The sequence below is a fragment of the Sipha flava genome, unplaced genomic scaffold (genome assembly GCF_003268045.1).
Source record: "Sipha flava isolate LNK unplaced genomic scaffold, YSA_version1 324_pilon_pilon, whole genome shotgun sequence".
NCBI lineage: Eukaryota > Metazoa > Arthropoda > Insecta > Hemiptera > Aphididae > Sipha > Sipha flava.
The window spans coordinates 1,077,091-1,100,861 of record NW_020273009.1 but is presented as its reverse complement, the minus strand read 5'-3'; the positions used below and the strand labels follow the sequence as shown (position 1 = coordinate 1,100,861).

Here is a 23,771-nt window from a genome sequence, read left to right as displayed (position 1 = left end):
AATACATTATTTTCCTTCCCATTTAAAACAGGCTTAGGACTGTCAATAGCAACATAATATATTATATTGCTAAAGGTAGATTAAAAACATTGTTTTTTTATCCTTTTGTTATTATGTACATCAAAAATATTGTTTTCGTCGTTAAATTTAAAAATAAAAGAATAAGTGAACATTTTTTTTTATTAATATTGATAAATATGAATAATATGTTATGAATTTATAAAAATTCGTATGCAGCCGTCCACGCATATCGTGAACGTATACGGCAGATACACGGGTGCTCTCATCTCTGGGCGGGTGCGCACCATCGCACGGGAGGAGAACACCCTTACCATGGGAAATGCGCGTGCGACGGAATCCCGACGGAAGCAGGGCAGCCACGACGGTTGGCGTGTGTCCGGGATGTGGTTTCCGTACGACACGCGATATGCACGTCTTCCGGCGTGCGTACCTGCAGCGCGCAATCGGTGTAAACGTTGGGGTGTACAGTAAATCGGTCAAACCAGTTTCTACTTTCCACTATTATCGTTTTTGTCGTAAAAACTCCGGTTCACAACGTGGTTTCGTCGAAACACCGATTGAAAACGGACTGCGCAACACATTGCAACGATGCACATCATGCGTGTGAATTTGACGTTATGTAATTTTCATAACGAACGTAAAACGAAAAATGATACGAGAAAGATGCAATACAAAGGACCGTCCGGAGATCAATGCGGACACCATCGGTGTTATTGTACATCACGGTTTCTTTGCACTTCAATCGGATGGTAAAAATCAACAGTTGGCAACGCCGAGGGTTGTTTCGACGGTGTACACGACAACCGCCCTAAACACCGAACACGTGCTCGGTGCGACGAACTACACGGGAAGTGTAAAAACATATACGCGTCCCGAAATCCAACTCGCGATAAGCTTCTTGATTACCGACGAAACTACGAGCAAGAACGGTACTCTTTCCGTAGACTTTTTGTCAATATCCAATTTTCAATTACACATTTTGTTTTGCAGAACAACGTGTGACGAATTCCGCACGTAATGTAACAAACACGTTATGTTTATGTACCATACCCAGCGGCAGATTTGCCCACTGGGATACCGGGAAAGTTCCCGGTGGACCGATAATCATATTATAACACTGGGCCGATGTACTTGGATTAAAAATTATTTTATAAAAATAATGTATTTAATTGTAGGATTGTGATAAAAACCTAGTGTAAACGTGATGTAAACAGTTTTATGAGCATTTAATCCATGAATAAAGGAGACTTTTATGGAAAATTATTATTATTGGATGGTGGGCCGGTCATACGGTAATTTCCCGGGCCGAAATTTTTAGCCAATCTGCCGCTGACTATACCGATCGGTCAAACAGCGATTTGTATCACGTGAAACCGTCGATCCGACAATATTATCGGTTTATATTTATATGTAGATATTTTTTATTCGTACCTACTGCAGATCGTACGCCGTTTAAAACATTTCGGAAACCGAATCGTGTGTCGTCGAGTTTCCCCAGCGCGCACCAGTACGTGGTGTCAATATTTCGTGAAAGTACCGAAATCGATCGCGCACATTTCACGCGATCTGCCGGGACAACCGTACCGCAGCGTAGCCGACACGTTCCACGAAACTTACAGAATCTGCACAAATAAATCTACCATTCGGTGTCCACGGATGCTGTCACAAAGCCTATTCACCACGTTGATCATAAACGTATGCGCGCGGCCGTACGTCATATATTTTTACAAAGATGGTGTGTCCAAACATTTTACGTTCCTAGTGACGTTTATTCGCATTGAAAAACCTTAACGCTTGGTGGGTGGCGGTTTCGGCGGACAATCGTTTTCGAACGCAATTGTGTGTGTTTGTAATAAGTGCGTTGCACGTAGGCACACCGGTGAGACCGCGTCTTACGCCGTTCGGACGGGGATGGAAAGCCGCGGTGTTCCGTCCGTCCCCGGGGATGTATACATCAGGAGCGCGCACAAAGACCGTGATGAATTCTTATTCGATTTATCTGCTCCCAACAAACGCGCGCGTACAGTCGTGTACGCGCATGCCGTTAGGAGAACACACACCCGCTTGCAGTTTCTTCACATATTTCATTCCTAAGTAAATATATGACCTCTACGCGTTACCTGCGAATCGGCTACGCGCTCCAGTGGTAACCGTGTACACATTATATACATATATGCTCGTGCACGATACACCTCCCACTGCACATTAGTCGTCGTCGTGTGTACGTGTGAATGCCAACAATGGCGCAAACCAGTTTAATGGTCCATCTGCCTTATGCGCGATGAACACAATGCAACGTGCACACATACATGTCCATACCGGTATCGAAATTGTCCCTGCGGTGCATGGCGTGGTAATATAATGCCCAGATATACATGTATTTATATCCGTCAACTCTTCGATCTTTATGATTCGATAACCGCGTCGATAAATTGCGAGTTTTATAATGTCCAACACATATTTAATGTACAAATCCAAAACATTTTGTGCATTGCACTAATTGTTATGATATTCAATCTATACGATTATAAGATTATTTATTTCTATACGAAGTTAACGAAGATCTCTTACACTTGATGGGTCATATATTGAGACACGAAAATGAACTAACCCATGGAATAATAAAAGGAATAATTTAAGGTAAAAGGGACCGAGGACGTCCGGAAACTTCATTCGTCATACAAATGATCTCTAAGGCTGGACTAACAAGTTAAACCGAATTGAAAAAGCTAACTGAGAACAGAGAAGAGTGAAGAGCGAATGTTCAATTGTAAAACCAACCTTAATGGTTGAATAGAAAAAAAAAATCTATACGAATGATTCTAGTATCGGTTATATATTTCAGAAGGTACTCTGGAGCAATTGACCCGAAGAGAGTCTTCCGAAAGGGTGCCATTACTAGATGTCTCTCTCTTCATTTTTTTTATTATAAATCGATGGAATCATATTACGCTTATATTTAATCCTTTTGAAGAGTGATTACTATTAGTATGCAAAATGTTTCTATTTTTGAATGATCTTAGACAGTAATTTATTTTATGACTTCAAACGCATAACTTTTATTTTGCATTTTTCAAAGTATTTTCATTTTAGACAATTTTTTATCATTGTATTCGTTTTAATGTATATTCGTACAACATAAAATTATAATAGGTGTATATATGGTATCGATATGATATTATTACACATTATAAATTTTAAATGTACATAGAATACAAATGCCTAGAGCCTTCTTACAAATATCTGCAGGTTATTTTGTAACCATACAACAGTTGATTATATTCATGGTGTTGCTATGCATTTTTAATTGTAAATATAAAAACTATGTACCTTCATACTATTGACATCCATAAAAGTGGAAAAAATACTTTACATTGTATTTTATTTTTTATGTACCTATTTTTAGTATATTATTATTATTATTATTATTTATTTATTTTTATTTAATCTTATGTGAAGATACAAACAATGTATACACGAACAATTTTCGTATTCGAACAATTTCTAGGCAAATATTAGACACGCGAGCAACTGTCGCGCGAATTATTTTCTGTAAATGATTGACGTATATCCCTTTCTCCAGCTCTGGCTTCTAATGGGAGGCCCTCAATGTTTACTCTGATAGTGATCAAAACTACATAACATTCGACCTCAATTTCACACGTGAGCTCTCAGCGATGAATCCGTGAAACAGGGTGATCAACTTGGATGAGCTTTCACCATGTTTGATTACGATGCGCTTTCTCGTAAGCTTGTTGAGGGACTACCACTCTTGGAGTTCTTTATCTCGATGTAAAAAGCAGTGGAAGCTCTTAATGACTACCTGATCAATGCTTGCGATGCTTGCATGCCTAGAAGATACTACGGAGTCCATGAACTAAAAAATCAGTTGATTGGTTGAACCAGGAAATTGCCAGTGTAGTAACCTGATCACTCTCACCGCTTGATTACTGCACGCTTCTTTAACGACGAATGCACGTTTCCAAGTGTTGACTAGTTGGAAGGAGTTGAGAGTTTTTTAGTAAAGAAGTTTGTTTTGACACGTTAAAATTAAATTAAACTTTTTTTTTTTATTAAATAACAAAATAATTATACAATTACAAATTTTTTTCGACAGAACCTAAGTGTTCTGCCGGAGAGTAGCTATTTGCATTAAGGTTTATAATTGAATATTCAACTACCTCTCAATACCTCTGTAATAACGACTCATATTTATATGGGACATGCAGTAATTAGGGAGTGGATTATTGACGTCATAGGAATGGCGTGATGTACCGAAACTCGTCCTTAGCGAATCGGGTGGCAGCATCAATGTTCCGATCCAGTGGTATGATGTTGTTCTGACCGACTATACTTTGGAACGACGTTTTTTATGTAAAACATCGGTTTACTACACCAGTCTCAGAACCATATGCATCAGGAATAAACACATATATACAGTGTGTTCAACGATAAAGGTAACACGGAATATTTCGAACGCATAATCTTGTATGCAATTCATGTTTTTTTTTAATGCATAAAACACATAAAATTACGTTTATTTTTAATAAATCTTAATTTTTAAAAAAAAAATTCTGCGAATGCGCAAAAAAATAATTTTATTTTAAATAGCATCCCCCATTTTTGAGTTAAAATTTGAATTATGTGAATTTTTTCAAGCAACTTTGACCTTCAAAGTATTGCTCTATCTTCAAAATTGACTGATTGAGAATGAGTTAAATTTTCGATTTAGGTATAACATTTGTATTTATCGTATTTTTCAATAGTCTACTTAGAGTTTTACAAATTTATAAGTGATTTTGTATGAATTTTTCTTATATAACATGCACAGTAAATATTGTAGTAGCACTGTTGAGCATTGATATTTTTTCGAGTTAGAAAAAAAAGAACTTTTTGTTAGAAAAAAAAAAACAATTTTATAGAATAAAGTATTTTTATTTCAATCGAAATAATATTGTTTTATTTGATTAAAAATTATAAATTAACCGAGTAATTGTTATATGATCGATTTCTAAAACAGTAGCAAAAATCTTTTAACATTGTACATATTTTCGAATTAATAAATTTATTATATATACAACGCATGTTGTACTATTCAAATGTAAATCAATAACATTAATTTATAAACTTAATTTTGTGAAAATTATTATTTGTTGCGTTTATTTAATCAAATTATTAAGAATGTTTATCTTATAATGCAGATAGTACTGTTTTAACTGATTAACATTATTTATAGGTATCTATAATTAATTTGAAGCTGTACCATAGTAATTTACGCTAGTTGAAACTTACTTGATTTCAATAAGAAATCAAAATAAGAAAAATCATTAGTTTATTAGGATAATAGCTAATTATTTTTAATGTGTAGGTACTTAAGTACGCCTGAAATAATAAACTTATCATGTTTTGATAAAATAAATCTATTTCAACAAAGTATTTATAATAATTTACAGTAGTTATATGGCGAACAATAACTATTGTAAAATTTGTTATTTCAAACCGCTCGCCGGTTCAACGTGGGTTCATCGTCCATTCTATTTTAAAAGTTAACAGTCAAACGTATTACGTTATTGTTCTTGTTTCTGTTTTCCTCATCTGTGTCCACCCTATAAGCGCCATAACGATTAGGAACTACCCCATCATTGAAATATTTTATGATTCGTCATCGTTCAACGGTCTTAAATCGATAGTTGCTACCGAAATTCCCCTTTGATATGTTTGTTAATATTTGATACTTAATATGTCTTATGCAATATTATTGGATTTTTGCCTTAGTACATTAACATTAAAGATGTTATTGATAAAACTACGATTTTTTGTCGTACACTATAATAATAACCAACTGGTTCATTAAGAATACAGTGGTGATCATTTTTGTAGTCGAGTCAATTTAAAACTATAGTTACCAGTATTGGTTAGTAACGTAACAGAAGTAACGCCGTTACTTTTATTAGTAATACGATGCGTAATTCAATACTTACTATGTAACGAAAACGTAATACAAATTATTTTAAGTAATTTTTCTGATATAACGCATTACAAATAGATATCTACTCATAAAATCAAATACATTTTTTCAACAAAAATATATTGGTTTCGTATTATATTTAAAAATATAATAAACGATAAATGTACTTATACCATATTGTTCTTAAAAAAATTTAAAAATAACGTAGTTATTTTTTTTTATTGAAAAGTAAAGTAATTTCATTACAATTCTATTAGAAAAGCGTTTAATGTAATTTAATTAATGAGTAACGATTAAATTAACTAATCCAACACTGATAGTTAAAAAATGCTATTGTTTTTAGAATTATTATCAAACTATAAAACAAATTGTATCTTATGTTCAATATATTATTATGTATCTAATCAGGGGCACCATTTCAACTTTTGAAAGAGTGGGACAAGTGATTAAATTTGTCGACTTCATAATATTTAAAATATTATGGTTACTTACCTATATGGTTAAATATTTAATATGTATGGACGATAGACTATCAATAAAATATTTTTTCGGAATAAAACATGTAAGGATTAGTAATGAATAATAATGTCATGATGATAAACAAAGAACATGAAATGTTTCAATTTACACAGTGAAATAATAACATTAAAGATAGTAATTAATTAATTAACTTATCATATAGGCTATAAGTTACCTATCAATAGGTTTAATGGAATAATAATATAAATCTAATTAAATAAATACTTATAATTTTATTATTTGTATATTTGATACATTACAGAACTTATTTATAAAAACATAAAATTGTATCTCAAATATCTGGGGCGTATTTAGGGGGTGATATGGATGTTAAAACACCCCCCATCGACCGTATTTTATGGTAGGTATTTCACCAAATTTCAAACTTACAGTATAATTTGAATAAAACTTGTGTACAACTTGTAGATTTTACATATAATGTCTTAATATAATAATTTTCATTAATATAATAATTTATATGAATACGTGGTACTTATTAATGTAATACGGGGGGGGGGGGGCAGATCCCTACATATCATAAGTCTATTACATTTTAAAACACCCCCGTTAAATGAATCCTGGATACGCTACTGTCAAATATAATGTACCGTAGTTTGAGGTGAATAGGAACGATTTTAACGGTTTTTTATAGTTTATGAGCTCAGGCGTGTACTAGTTCCATTTTCCCTACCGGGAAACTGGATATAATTAGGGCCCACTTAATATCAATACCAATAGAAATGAATCTCATGTATACCTATATATAACAATAGCTAGGTTAAATCTAATACAACTCATTCAACTGATACAAGTATGTGGTATAAATTGTAGTTTTATTTTATGATTTTATCACAAAGTAACTTACTTATAGGGTTATCCGCTGTTGAATTACTTTCATCCCAAAATATAATTTCATCAGCCATTCAAAGTTCTCGTTACACTTGTAAGTGCTATACAATAAAGAAATCGAAATGGTAAACACAAAGGTAAGCGGTAATCAAAATTAAAACATGAATCTCTAGGTATTACATTTTTGTCACACCTGTACCCAATGTTTGATTTTCAACCACGATCAAAGCGTTGGAATGTCACATTTATACGTCCAGCGGGCGGTAAGATGGGTAATCCCAAAAAGTGCGGTGGGAGGAAAAGTGGAAATCCCTATAACACCGTGTAATAAAGTGGAAATTTCCAAGAACGCTGGCACAGCACAATCAGAAACTTAAATGTATACCACGGTCAGTACAAAACATAAACTTTTGGTTAAATCTTATACACATATCACAACCTCCTTGCACGATACATAAACATTTAAACATATTTCGTTTCCACTGTTCCCACACAAGTGCGTTGGGCGCTACGGATAAATTTGTTTTGCGCGATAATGCGAATTAAAAAATGAGATCGTTTTCGCAAGTGTCACGTCGCCGTTCAAATTATCCAATTTCGTGTTAACCGGAGCACCCGTGTGATGTTCGAGAATTTTCAATCGGCACGTTATCGTGGTACGATTATCATCGGTCCGTGGATGCCATTACTGCTGAAATTTTTTTCCGCCGACACTTTCTCTGCGAACGTCCGACTCGTAGTTTTTCCCGTGCCACCAGCCGTGTGTTTTTGTGGTTGCGGCATAGCATGGTGGAGTCACCATCTCCGGGGACAACTGTTCGAACCGTAGCTGATCCGTGTCTTCGAAATTTTCTTTCGGTTATCGTCGTGCGCGGAGAAGCCAGTTATTGTAAATCGAGACCGACGTCGCTGATCAACCGATCTTCTGTCGGTTGTGGCGTTCGTCGCACGTGTGAACACGATCGCGTGGGCATAACCACTCGAACGCCAGACCGTCTAAGGTATTTTCCATTATATTTGTTAAAAATATTAGATTTATTTTTATACGATTTGTTTTGTTATACTATTACAACGCGTTTGGAACATATGTGATTTTATTGTTATTTTTAGATTTATCACATTTATTATTACTATTTTTGTTAATATTACTGTGGCGCTTTTGGCCTGTTTATCCCGGCATTTGTTATAATTCCATTAATTATCCTTGTTAAGTGTTCTTTTTTATTGCAAACGACACGAGTACATCACACAATCGAACCAGTGATGGTATGATTGCGAAGCATACAAACAAGCATAAATACGAAAGATAAAAATCAGTACAATAGTTGAAGTGAACCATTAACTTCATACCATATATATGTAATATTCATTAGTGAAATATATATTACACATTAAACTTCTCTACTCAAAAACAAATTGTTCACGATCATTTACTATTAAAGGGGTGTTAAATGATATTTTTAAGAAATACATGGATTTATGACCCACAAATGTAACATCAGATAGATTTTTTTTTAGTTATAAAAACGGTTAATACTTCAAACAGTTTATTGGAAATCTAATTATTTATTTATTAGAAATATGCCTAAAAAAATTGTAATATATTTAAATTTACTGTATTTGCGAGCTGATACAGGTCGTTTTTTCGGCCGAACTTCAGCAACATTACTTACCGATTCTGCTGGTAATATTACAACCAGTGATGGGAATAATCAAATGGAATAATCGCATGATCTTAATAATCGAAATAATGGTAACAGATATATTTACCAAAAGCAAATCAATTAAATTATTCGAAAAATTGCGTGTTTTACTCATTTCCCATTGAGTACTAAATTATGAAGTCGACTGTCCATCAGTATTGTATTGTAATTGTTAAAAATAATAAAACTACTGAATTTAACTGAAACTATAGGTACCTATTTCGTAAGGGACCTAGGTCTTATAATTCTTGAGATGGCCTACCGGGATTTTATCGGTATCACGGTGGGCCAGTACGCACCTCGTATGAGCTCAATTTTTTGGTATCGATATCACAAAAACTGTTTTATAAAGATCCGATATATAGAAATATATAATATACCAAAAATAAAGTTTATAAGGTTCTCGTAATAACGATTGTCATAAACTGAAGAGGAGCCAATGTTTCCTAACTTCTAATAAACCATGAACATGTATTTAAAAAAGAATATTATCTTATTTCTGAGTAAAAAATAGTAAACAAAAATTTACTGTTTACCAATTTTTAGCATTTGATCGTCGGACAAAAAATTGCCGACTTTTTAAAATTTCTTAGAGTGGGGCATTTGTCATAGTCTGTCCCCCTCTCCCAATGACGCCTCTACATCTAACTATAAAATATGTTAATATTATGCTCATAATAACATGATGTAAGTAATGAACTATTAACACTTATGTTGATTTATGTGATAAATATCATCACACAAATTGGTATCATCTTGAAATGATTGAACTTCATTCATAATATAAGTATCTATCATATAAATATGCTAAAATATCAAATTTTTACTTTTGCTTTTATTTTTACCTTTTGCACAACTAATACGATCAATAAATATATTGCAACAAAATACCTATATAATAAAGCTTTTTTTGAAATACTTATGACCGGATGTGTATATATTTTTTTATTGGACTTTATTTTATTAATATTTTCTGTAAGCAGTGGCGTATTTAGGGGGGAGATTAGAGAGATATATCTCCCCCTTGGATTTTTTTTTTAAACCTGTATTTTACTTAATTTTTTTCAAATAGGATTGAAAATATTAATGTAACTGTTCTTTTTTATTAATTAAATTGCACATTATAATTAGGTAACTACCAATCTGTTATTATTATTTAAACTGATATTATACTTAAATCTGGTATAAATCTAAAAACTCTTTAGAAATTCTTTATTTTAATGTAGGATATATAATTTCAAATTTAATAAATATATTTAAATCCTCATCAAATGTTGCTTAAAATGGATTCCTGAAAAACACTTTCATAGAACCAAGTCTTATTTTATAGTATTTAATAGGTACACACTTCTCAAATCCATAGTACACACATCCAATTTCAGTCTATACATACTTTGTGTCGGGGTTTACTAAAAAATAGGGCTTGCGGTTTAGTGTTACTCAAGTATTTATTTTGAGCTCAAATCCTGGTTGTTTGATAGTTGGGTGAATTACAAATTTTTGGGCATCTGGATTTTCTATTGTCCAGTCACTTTCCCATTTAGAACTTAACTATATTAAATTTTTCTCTAGTAAGATCCCTTGCTGTTTTCCATGGTGGTTAACGGGATTTGAGTCACTGAACGTTTTCTAATGTACCTAAGTCCACGCGTATGCGAAGGGGAGGATTATTGGCGTACTTTTTTCCATTCTTGCATGAATGAGTGTTCTCTTAATTTATATTTATTAAAACGTATTATATACAATAAAATGAAATAGATTTACAAAATATATAAAGCATATAATTATATTTTACATACTACTAAAATATTGTACATACACCTAATGGATAGTTTATATACTTAAAAAGATTTAAGAAAAAAAAAAAACAATATAGTTATATAACATCATCAATTTATAAATTGTGAGATAATTTTTGTGGTTGTAAAAAATGTTTCTTAATGCATTATTATCCAAATGCTTATAACTATTTCACTTGTTTTACCTGAACAAAAGCCAAGGACACTATTATACATATATATTTTGAATTGAAAATTATAAACTATTACTTAAATAAATGTTTTTTGAACAGAACTTATTTAAATGTTCATCAAATTAAATTAAAGCATTTCTTGCTTTTAAAATTGTTAGAACTTACGACAGAAATTGAGAAAAACTATATATTATTAAAATATATATTTATATCTTAATTAGAACTAAAAATATTTGAATTCATCATATTTATGATGTATTTTTATTAAATTGGGGTTTATTGAAAATTATATATATAATTTTATAAAATTGTATCTACATATGTAATTTATTCAGGTTCAATTATTGATTTTGAATTTATAATTAATTAAATAAAACGCGAAAATGTAATTACTTTTACTTTCACTATGCTAAATAAATTTAATAATAGCTTCATTAGTCCAGTCAAACCTATAATATATAAAGTTATTTTTATATTCAAATCATGGTAATTTTTGTTTTTCTTATAATGGTCAAAAATAATTTTATCGTGTTTCATTACTTAACCTCAAATTCCCAATAGTGTGCTCGACCGTTATGCTTTACTGGAAACATCGCACAGTATCTGCATCGACTATTAATTATTATTATTATTATTATTATTGTAAAGTTACCAATATACCATCATGTCGTAATAGTGAAACAATAGCAAGGAGTGAATTCAGGGGACCAGGAACGACGACAAAGGGGCATCTTCCAAAATAATATTGTTTTCGAAAACTATAATTGTTCTACTTCTTAGGTGGACTTAGTAAATTTACTACTTAATTTTTTTCAAACTAGCATATTATTATCTAATTATCTATAAATGAATAATATCATATAACGAACTTCCTTTGTAAACTTTCCAATGAAATATTTTTGGGTACGGTACTGTAAAGTAATAGTAAAGTAATTTTACATTTATACGATTAAAAATGTATAATCATTTTATACCATGAATAGATACGAGGTATATACTTTTATACACAACTAACTGATTGTGTTCGATCGTCGATCACACATTATCCGAATGTTTTTTATTTACATTTGATTTGAACTTGTAATACACTGTAAACTGCGTAAACTGGGGATCACACAGGGTCGTACTTGCGACCGCTGAAAATATCACATGGTCACAAGAGTATCTTTTGTAGCCCTAAAATATCATGTGTACAGTTTTCAAAAAATAAAAATATATTTAATTTAAAAATATAAAAACTATACACAACTACAATATCAATAACATAATAATAAACTTATTTTAAAATTATTTTTAAACTTATTTTTAGAATCAATGTCTAAATTAGAACTTCCTATTATACGTGTTCTTAACAAAACAGTTTTAAAATCCGTGTAAAAAAAGTACACTGATAAATTAACGTTAAAACCCGTGTACTCGTGTAATTGTTTAAGACCGCGTACACGAGTATTTGTTTCAGACCGGGTACCCGTTTATTTGCATCAGTCTTTGTACCCGTATTATTGCCAATGTTGAGCTTAGATAAATACTTTTTTATCTAGGTAAAAATAGTACCTACACCAAAAATCAGTTAAGATAAAAGTTAAATTAAACTCAACTTAAATTATCTTTATTAAATTTAAATGTCGAAAATTTAAACTTTAAATTCCTGTTGATGGACTGCAGTAGCATAGCTTTATTTTATAATAAAATAAAACAAGAATTAGTAAATGCATTGACGAAAATCGGGGGAGGGCTTAATTTTATAGTTTTATTTTCATATATTATATTCTTAAAAAACAAGAAATAACACATAATCATTTTTTATACTAAAAATTTGTTTGTAAAATATTTTACATAATATTTTATATGACAAATTAAAATGATAAGTTGGAACACTCCAAACACTGTCCTTTAGTGTTTTGTTTTATCGTCCGTCGAATAAAACAAAATATATAAAATTATATTAATTTGTAAAACCAATACTGCCGATGGTCGATATAATGATTGCGGCAAAGAAAAATAATACACGATAATATTTTATTTATAGTTTACATTAATTGTAAGTTGTAACCATTTATCACTCATCATTATTTTACTTAGTTCATATCCTGTGGTACAAGGGCGGATTCAGAGGAGGGGCACAGGGGCACGTGCCCCCCTGTCAAATTTTTATTGAAAATTGTTTTAATGTAATTATGAGTATCATATAAATGAAAAATTCAGTAAATAAGAATAATAACTACCTACTAATTATTACTATTATAATGTTATTATTTGCATTTAAACTGAGAAAATAGGAATCACAGCTTTTAATGTTTTATCGTTATAAGGTACCTTAGAGAGGTCAAAAGTAAAAATTCCCAAAAGCTTTCAAATGCGGCGGGAAAAACCCCCAAAAAATGACGAAAAAACGGTACTTTTTGTGCAAAACCCGTTTTCGACGAAATCAAGTTTTTTAATTTGCGGTTACTCAAAAACCAAAAAATGAAGAAACCTGAAATTTTCACCAAATGTTTATATTGGCATTACCTATACGTGGTACAATTTTTAGAAACTTTTGACTTTTTTCGAGGTGTTCGACGTCGGTTAAAATTATTCAACTGATCTTCGTTCAGAATCTTTTTTTTTTTTTATATAATATAAAATAAACCCAAAATATATCCTTAAATGCCTTATCTTTTTTAAGGTTATATCTATTGACGCTTATAAATACCTCTACCTTTCTGATTTGTAAATTGTAGTTAAGAAATATGTTCTGTAAATTGCACCTATAGAGAATTAACGGGCGATTAATTTAAGAATAACTGAACCAAACTGTATTTTTTTCATTCATTCTTTTATTTATTTTCATTTTTATTTTTTTTAGATTTTATTTTTATTTCGAGTTAAAACTTATATAATACGTATAAATACATATGATGGAGAAGAAACGTCAGAAAACAAATATATTAACGTTTTTTAAAAAAACAAAATTAGATGATAATATTGTAAACAAAAAGTCTGAAAATGGAATTATGCCCCAAAATAAAGACGATCAATCCACCTCAACTTATTCACCTGCCACTGAAATTGCAAATATTAGAGATATTGGTAATTATGTTGGTATTACATTTAATAAAATAAAAGACGACGAACTTTATGACGTTCTTTGTGATCCGTGGGTTCCACATGAAAATTTTCTTTTCCCTCTAATTTCTCAAGGAGATAAAAATCGTTCTTTTAAACTTCACTGGATAAATGAGTATCCCTGGTTGTCATATAGCCAAAAATTCGGAGGAGCTTTTTGTAGAATATGCGTTTTATTTGGTAGCGACGAGGGAGGTCGTAGTCGTGTAAAACTAGGAAAATTAATCACAGTACCATTATCTCTTTACAAAAAAGCAAAAGAAAATTTTAAGGCTCATCAAAATAATGAATACCATAAGAATTGTGTTTTTAAATCTGATAATTTCATAAGTGTTATGAATGGAAAAATACAAAATATAGAAACAGCATTAGACACTGCTATGACACGTAAAGTTGAACAAAATAGGCAAAAGTTAATCCCTATTATTGAAACCATACTATTTTGTGGCCTACAAAATATTTCCTTGCGAGGGCATAGAGATGATTGTTCTATATATTCTATTGATGACAATATTAAACATCATAAAGGAAATTTTAAGGCTTTATTAGAATTTCGTATTAACGCTGGAGATCAAATTTTAAAAGAGCATTTCAAAACCGCAACAAAAAATACTACTTATATTAGTAAAACGACGCAAAATGATTTAATTGATTACTGCGGAAATGTTATAAATGATAAAATAATTCAAAAAGTTCATGCTTCAAAATTTTATAGTATTTTAGCTGATGAGACGACTGATGTAAGTATTTCTGAACAATTTTCATTTTGTGTTCGGTATTTTGATTCGAGCACATGCTCAGTACAGGAACATTTTCTTGGATTCACAAAAATTGAACATGTAACTGGTGAATATTTAGCTGACACCATAATACAAATATTAAAAGAAAAAAATTTAGATCTTGCACAGCTCCGAGGACAAGGATATGATGGTGCTGCGAATATGAGTGGTGCGTTTAAAGGAGTACAATCTCGAATTGCAAGTTTACAGCCTCTTGCATTTTATACACACTGTGCTAACCACAGATTAAATTTAGTGCTCAGTAAAGCAAGCACAGTACCTTCAATTCGCAACACAGTCGGAATAATAACTAACATTTATAATTTCTTAAGAGAATCAGCTTTAAGAACTCAACTTTTAAGTGAAAAAATAACAGAACTTTTTCCATTCCAAAAAGCAGTAAAAGCTAAAAAGTTGTGTGAAACACGTTGGGTCGAAAGACATGATGGAATTTTACATTTTTTGGAAATATTACCAGCTATAATAGTTACATTAGATGAATTAAGCTTTAGCAACCATACAGGAAGCAATGCACAATCTCTATCTGCAGCTATTTGTAAATTTGAATTTTTGATTTCCTTAAAAATATTAACAAAATTTTTAGCCATAACACTTCCACTTTCAATACAGTTACAGAGTATTAATATTGACTATACAAAATCCATAGAAATGATCAATAATGTTAAAAATGTGTTAAATACAATAAGAAAAAATTCAAAAACTGAATTTAAAAATATTTTTGAAGAAACAAAAATAATTGCAGAAAAAATGGACGTTGATATAAGAATTCCAAGAGTAACAAAAACACAATGTAATCGTGCAAACGCTCAGCCCCAATCAACTGACTTATCTGAATTCTACCACGTTAACTATTTTTTACCTTATTTGGATTATCTTATATCTGAATTAAATTCACGTTTTCGTGAAAATAATGATTTAGTTATTTCTAATTTGAAATTAATCATTTCTAAGTATTATTTTGCCTATGAATGTCCAGACAATAAGATATTGAATGCGGCTCAGACATATGAAGCAGATTTACCGCATAGTATTGAAGCACTACGCGGAGAGTTAAATTTATGGAAAGAACTTTGGAAAAATAAGTCAGAAAAAGTTGATTCTTCAATGGAAGCTTTTAAATATGCATCTATGTTCCCTAAAATTAAATGCCTTTTAACAATTCTTAGTGTCATACCTATCACCACAGCAAGTGCTGAAAGGTCATTCAGCTCTTTAAAAAGGATTAAAACTTACCTACGATCAACGATGGGCCAAGAAAGACTTAATGGTTTAGCAATGTTACATATAAATAAAGATATTCAAGTAAATCCAGAAGAAGTGTTGGACATGTTTGCTAAAAAACATAAACGAAGACTTCAATTCGACCTATAAGGCAATAAAGTATAAGAATCTATAAACGTATTTTTTCTTATTAATATAACTATATGTATAATAACTTTAAATTACCTATAAGTATAAATTATTATTTTGATGTGTGATATTATGTAATCAACATTATATTAAATATATTACCAGTATTGTTTAAAAATGGTATAGTATGTTTTATTAATTACAATTTAAATTATATTATAATTTATATGTGCCCCCCCCTTTCAAAATATCCAAGATCCGCCCCTGCTGTGGTACATCGTACTCGTGTGTAATATTATATACTATTTATTTTTTTACTATTGAGTTTTGTGTGTAAAGTGTTTAGCTATTTCTGTTGACAAATTTATGCTACTTAATTATGAAGGAGGTTTGATATTTATTGGTTATTATAAGCTAATATTTATTATATTTTTATATCCCCTCTCTTAGAAATGCCCATTTTTAGTTTGAGTTATAGAAAATAACTACATATCCATATAGGTATTATACAACTTATGCCTTTTCATTTTTATAATTTTAAAAATAAAATATAAAATATAAATTAACTAAATAATATTATTTTTATATTTTTGAAGTAGATTTAAATATGTAAAATAACATAAATTCAAAAATAATATTTTATATTTTAGGATTTATTGGATATTAAACAACTAAATATTAAATCAGAAATGACTGTTGCTAGAAATTACATAAATAAAATCAACAATGATTTGAACATTGACGATTTAAAAACAACAATAAAAAAAGAAATTTTTCCAAATATTTACAACATTTTACAAGTAGCACTTACTTTACCAGATATATTTAGATATATATTAAGATATATTTAACCATTCAACAAGACTGTTATTTCATAGTATTTTTTTTTTCTAATACAGTATCTATACCTATATTATAAAATTTTAAATATAAAAAAAATATAATTGGACAGTAATTTTATATTTTTGTTCAGTCGTTAAATAAAATTCTTTCCAATGTTAAATTCAAAATTTGTTTAGGATCATTTATGAGGTGGTGTAAAGGGGTGTAGTCTCTCACGGCTTTGGTTTATGAGAAAAATCGTAGCCTCCCCCAACTTTTTCAATGGATTTCCGCCCATAAGTAAATGGTTAACACTTATAAATTAATGTATAAATAAATAGTTTAGTAGGTTTGTACATATAAAATATAATTAAAATTAATTTTCTTTATTTCATTGTGTATGCATAACTCTTCTAAAACTGAATTAATGTAAATGTTATTTTGGATATTTAATATTTCTATTCAGTATTGATATCAAAATGTATATTATCGTTATTTTCTAAAACATGTGTCGCGAGATTTGAATTAGGTTCAGTCTTTGTTAATTTTATTTCAAAAATGTGTTCTTTTCTTGATATCTTATTTTACAATATCTATTTGTTTTACTTATATACAATTTATTATAAAGTATTAACTTAAATGTAACTGTAATAAATTTTATTCAAATTCAGAATATTATAAAAAGTTAGTTAAGGATTAAAGAGATGTGGGGATAAGCCTCTCTCAAGTTTGTTTATCTTACAAACTGTCTGCAACTCTAAAAATCTAGTTCAATTTACTTTACTGGCTTGCGTAATACTCGAAATGTATATAGATAAAAGTGTGTATGTATGAATTATGTGTGTGTAAAATAGTCATAATAGAAATGTTATGGGGTCAGGTGGTTTTAATTATAACATAAACTATACAAATAGAAGTTGTAGAAATTTAGTTTTAAATACATGTATTTATTATTATTATAATATATAATGATTTACACATTTTTCAATACTAGCTAGACTCAAAACTTTTTTGAGGAACCTACATGGAAACTAATTTATAATATGACTATTATTTAAAATTACTTTTTCTATTGCTTTTAATAAAAATATTAACTATTCCTCAATACTTAATGATATGTTAGATATGTAATTGTCATAAACGCAATTCCCAACAGTCTAACATTTCCTTGTTTCCTCAAAAATGTTTTTTAAGTCGACCTGGTGTTTAAAGGCACCACTATCAGTCATTATCAATCACAGTCGGTAAAGTAAACTCTTACATTCAAAAACAACTTAGTTACGGGTCATGGTTGATGGTCATGTAATAAAGTATACATGTATACAAAGCACTACGTATAAAATGATTTAATTAAATCTGATATACAACTATGGGTCCGGATCTAGCACCCTTACTCCACTTATACATATACGCTACTGTCAGAGGTCTTAATGAAATTAACTCATATCTGCTGCATAATGTATATGAAGTTCCTTAGCATCGGTATTAACTGTATACACTATGAATTTAAAATACAGATCTTGGGTGACAGACGTTGGATCACGTACTCCCCCTACCCTCTTGCAGTCGACGCCTTCCTAACCTGATTTCACTAATTTTTAATGTGGATAAAACGAGATGTTTGATATGCAGACAGTGTGAAGCTTGATAGAGAATCTGAAAAAAAAATTAGAGTTCCGTGAAGTTATAGCGGCGTTTACGCAATCAAATTGTCGAGTTACGCACGTGTAAATGATAGTTTTACAGATAGATGTGTCCGTTAGTATAGTAGTTTATAGAACAGGAATGGGCAACTGGTCGCCCGTGTACTTTTTTATTTGGCTCATGTTAGATTATCAAATTACTCCATAACATTTTAGCGTTTATCAGTATTTACATTTATCACGTTGATCGTAAAATGTAGACATATTTTTCTCTAATATAGTAAATATATATCCATATCGGAATAGCTATAGGCAGGTCCCCCCCACATACAATTTCGGGCCCCTACACTAAATGGTTGTCCGAGCCCTTTATAAAACTTCAAAAAATACAATTTACTATTTATATATATAACAATTTCAGGAATAATATTTGTTTTTTTCATTATACCGATTCAAATTCAAGATTCATAAGCATTTCAACATTAATAATATCTATTTTATTTTTTTATTACATTATTATTTAAATTAAAAAAGAAAAAACAAGTATATTTTAATTTATATTTAATATATGTTTTTTAAATTAATATTTTGTTTTGTGGGCTTTGAGCTCAGCAAACTCAGTAATGATATCGTCAAAATTAATTGTCGAAGCCAATCCATTCATTTTTAGGTAATCATTGGTTAATCCGCATTTTGAACTATCAAAATAAATAAATATATACATAAAATATTATTTAATATAAAATAAGTATTTCTACTAAAATTTCAAAAATTACAAATAAATTTCAACGGGCTCACGGGCCCTTAAAATAACCGGCCCCTGTACTCGAGGTCCATCAGCCCCCTTTGTGGAGGCCCTAGCTATAGGTACCTTTGCTATAACTATTAAAAACTTATTTTATTGTGTTGGTTCAGTCGTGAAATTAAATTATTTAAAACAAATGCTAATTGTCAATTTTAAAAATTTTATTTTTGCTTTCTTCGCTATGATTTTAAAGTTATAAATTTTGGCCCTCTCGTTACATTGAGTTGCCCATCCATGGTCTATAGTATAGTGGTCGTGCCTTGTATGTCCGGAACCATAGTTTACTAGGACCCGTTTAACAATGATTTGGAGATGAATTGGTTCACGCAGGTGATCATTTTGCAACGATCTTCCAAATTATGAGATAACCTATATTATTAATACATGCACACGCACACACAATAATACGCCGACTTGCGTCTCGGGTTTTGCCACCAGTCAAATCAGCCGCAGCGACAGCAGATGGATTTCGTGCGTCTCTGACCCTGCGCCTGTGGGCTTACCGCCGCCGCAGATGCCGAAAAAGACCTTACGTTGTCTGATCCCACCGCGCTTTATATTATTCTCTTACATTATTAAGTGCACACGAGACACGTATACGGCATTGTAATGCCACCGTCTTCGTCCTTCGAGCGCGTCCTTAACAGTGAAGCATCTTGCAAGCTGCACAACTCACCTACGCCGACGGTCGTCTTCTCCGACGGAACCAGCTGCCGTCCTCTCCTGCGCCGCTATACCATCAACACCCCACCCCACGTATGGCACGATCCCGTTGTTCCTCTTGCCGTACAGGTATGTGCACAGATGCACACACACACACACACACACACACACACACACACACACCTATACGAGTTATTATTATTATTATCATCATCATTATAATCCTTAAGCATAACTCCGAGGGTCGTTGCCGTCGTCGCGGGCGCGAGCACGCATAAAAACCAATCGTCTTCGGAGACGACCCGAGCCGGGTGTTTGCGTCTACGCGCGTGTATCGAAGCCAACTATATTATAGTATAGCGCATATATTATGTAGACGAAGGGCGCGTGCCCGACACACGTATACCGTTCAAATGCGCGCGCGGGCGCGTGTAAAGCCGTTTTCAGCTGGCCGAGCACGAGACAATCGCCGCACGTCTTGCGTACGCATTATAAATATAATATACAACCGTCGTCTTTTTTTCTTTTCCTTTTCTTTCTTTTCCTTCTCTTCTTCTCGGGTACGCCGTACACGCTTTTTTTAGCCCTTTGCAGGACATTGTCTTTTTCCCTTCTTCTTGTTCCGCGCGTGAAACGCGCACATGTGTATTGAATGCTCTCAGACGTTCGCGTCTCGCACCGCGGCTGCAAAATGTCGCGAACAATACTACAATGCAATAGTATAATGGCGTGTCCTTTTCGCTTTCCGTCTTTTGTCATCGTCTTAGCATATTTTTGTCCGTGTAACGTTGTGGAACGCGCGAGCGCGTGCTCCACGCTCGTTTCCCCCGAAAATACTTCGGTGGCTGTACGCGCAGCTGGTGTGTTCGCAGGTGTATCGCGCGGAGCATAGGTTACACGAGCGGTGAAAATCTGGGGAATGCGCAAGCGGCCCGTCACCTGCGGCACACGCGCGCGCGATCCACGATAAACGCTGCGCAACGCCGTACGTTTCCTTGTAATAATAATATATTCCTTTTCCTATCCTTCTCGTCTCCGTCTAGGCGCTCTTTTGTCGCCTGCGCACCCGTCACCCGAGTCGTTGTGGTACAAAAGATGCACGCGTACGGGTATAGGCACACCGTCTAGAACCTTTCTCTCGATCTCTCTCTCACTCCATCTCTTTCTCTGTTTGTCTCCACCGCTTCTCCGCACTAAAATCGTTTTCGGCCAAACGAATTTACTATCGTTTTATCCGCGTTTTTTCCTGACGTACTGCCGTACGCACTCGTTTTATATCCTTCTAAACCCCCGGCGCGCGCGTTTTTGTAGCACGCGCTCGCTTCGTTCTACTTTCGATCGGAATCGTACATCGTACGTGTCATAATGACATCACGAACATCTGGACGACCGGTCGATTTTACTTGACATAAATTACACGCCTGGTTATATTATCTTCTTACTTTTTTGGGTTTTTTTCTGTACGTTCACAAACATCTGTACTCAATTACACGCACGTTTTGTAAGTGAATAACGCCAAATACGATCTATAGACAGAACGTTGATTTACACTATATTATGCGTATTATATTTATATAGATACGTGTACACTCGCATGTGTATGATCCACTTACCATTATGCTCAGCGTACGTTTCTAGGATCATTAAATTAGAAACTTAAACATTTACCGATCCGAATAATTGTATACGTGCCACGCGGTGTCGTGAAACTATTGGTGTATTTAATTTTTTGTTTACCATGGATTGTATTATAATATATATTATACTCCATTGACGATGTGATTAATTTAACCGATTATTCGGTATTTTCATTCAGTTCGTATCTAAAGGCGTACTATCCGCTTCGTAGTCAATATTCCTCATCATTTACAACAATTCTTTACAATAATTAATTTAAAATCAATTTCTGATGATGCAAGTAGTGATGAATGCACGAGAATTCATAGAAAACGACTAATTTACCCGAGTAAACCACATCGATTGTAACCTGCTATTTTTTTTAACACTAACTCTCCGCTTTGTTAACTATGACCTTCTGGGACATATCGTATTGAAGTTACATGGTTTCTTAACCTTTTTTAATCATTCGTCTGAGTACCTATTAATTAAATTAATTTTGAAATTTATTTTATCTTTTTTTTCAGTAAATATAGTTTAAATAACTAACGTAGAACATTTAGAAATAAATACACTGCTTAAATATGATATATACATATATATATATATTTTAAATAAATGTTTTTTTTATTCTCTAAGGGGTCGTCGTGTTCAAACGAGTGTGTAGATAATATGTACAGAGCTTGGTATTCTTTCTTACGCCAACACATTATATTAAAGGGGAATTTTACGAAGAAATGCAGTTTTGTTTCATAAGGGTTGATTGGATTTTATTACCCACATTTACATCAGATTAAGTTTCTACATATACGTCGGCGACCGCACGCCGTGTTGCCGTGCACTGCCGTATACACATTATGTATATATTACACAGCTCTAGAAACTGCCCTTCGGCTATATAAATATAATACAGGTATTCATGTATAAGCCACAATTTATACGTATATGTATATATTTATATATTACTAACTACCCGGGTCTCGCGCACGTGTCAAGATGAGATAATTATTGGAAAACAGCCTACTCTAAATCAGGTTTTTAAGATAGTACAACTCGTGGATCCTCTATAATCATAAATATATGTAATAAATATTGTATGGCTCGTCTAATCGAATTAAATGTTATTTTTCTTTTTAGATTTAGACTTACATATATAATATAATTGATCTGTGATGAAACGACCACTTGTTGAGCAGGTGACCATGCTGTTTTTATTTTTATTTATTATTATTATTTTTTGTACAAGGCGTCGGTATTTAAAAGCTGTTCCAACTGTCGGGGCCACCTGTCGATCGGTCGTGTTAGCCACCTGTCCCCCGTTTTTGTCAGTAGACTCGTGCCACTTCCTCAGCCATCAGGATAAAAACCGTCAGCTGCTGCGTCTGTAGACTGATGTAGGTTTTTTCGTATTGTAATTATACCACAGACGCCACTGAAACCGGCATTTATATTAATGATCTAGAATGATATATGTGAAGATTCATGGCCAGTTATGTCTAAAATTTTTGGATTATTGTGTTTCGATCAACACAAAAGATTATTACTGTAAACACTTCTCTAATACTAGACGAAAGATCGGATTAACATTATTAACATTATTAATAATTTTGAAGCTGCGTGAGATTTAAAAATATTGATATAAACATGCTTAACCTCTGTCTTACTTGGTTTTTTTTTTAATACATTTTTAAAATTAAATTTAAATACATTTAATTTTTTGTATTATATAATAAACATTTTGAAAAACAAAATATATTATTCTATTCTCAATAAATTATTAATAATTTATATTTTCTTAACGTCATCGAATAAATGGTTGGAATTTTCTTCGCTATAGAGTTTTACGTTTAATACAATTAATTAATTTGAGAAGTTACTAGGAGATATTTATTTATTTATTTATTTATTTATTTATTTATTTATTTATTTAT

At 31.9% G+C, this 23,771-nt stretch overlaps 1 protein-coding gene across 1 annotated transcript; it reads left to right on the top strand.

The window, feature by feature from the left end:
• Positions 1 to 14,028: 14,028 nt before the first annotated feature.
• On the top strand, positions 14,029 to 15,563 carry LOC112686766 (52 kDa repressor of the inhibitor of the protein kinase-like). The gene is made up of 4 exons (XM_025559185.1): positions 14,029 to 14,335; positions 14,501 to 14,764; positions 14,864 to 15,475; positions 15,550 to 15,563. Exons 1-4 carry the CDS (start codon positions 14,029 to 14,031, stop codon positions 15,561 to 15,563), a joined length of 1,197 nt encoding a protein of 398 aa, XP_025414970.1.
• Positions 15,564 to 23,771: the final 8,208 nt, after the last annotated feature.

Coding starts and splice junctions, on each gene's coding strand:
- LOC112686766 (XM_025559185.1), top strand. CDS start 14,029: ATGCCCCAAAATAAAGACGATCAATCCACCTCAACTTATTCACCTGCC. Junction 14,336..14,500: donor ATTTGGTAGCGACGAGGGAG/GTCGTAGTCGTG, acceptor TACAAAATATAG/AAACAGCATTAGACACTGCT. Junction 14,765..14,863: donor AAAAAATACTACTTATATTA/GTAAAACGACGC, acceptor ATAGTATTTTAG/CTGATGAGACGACTGATGTA.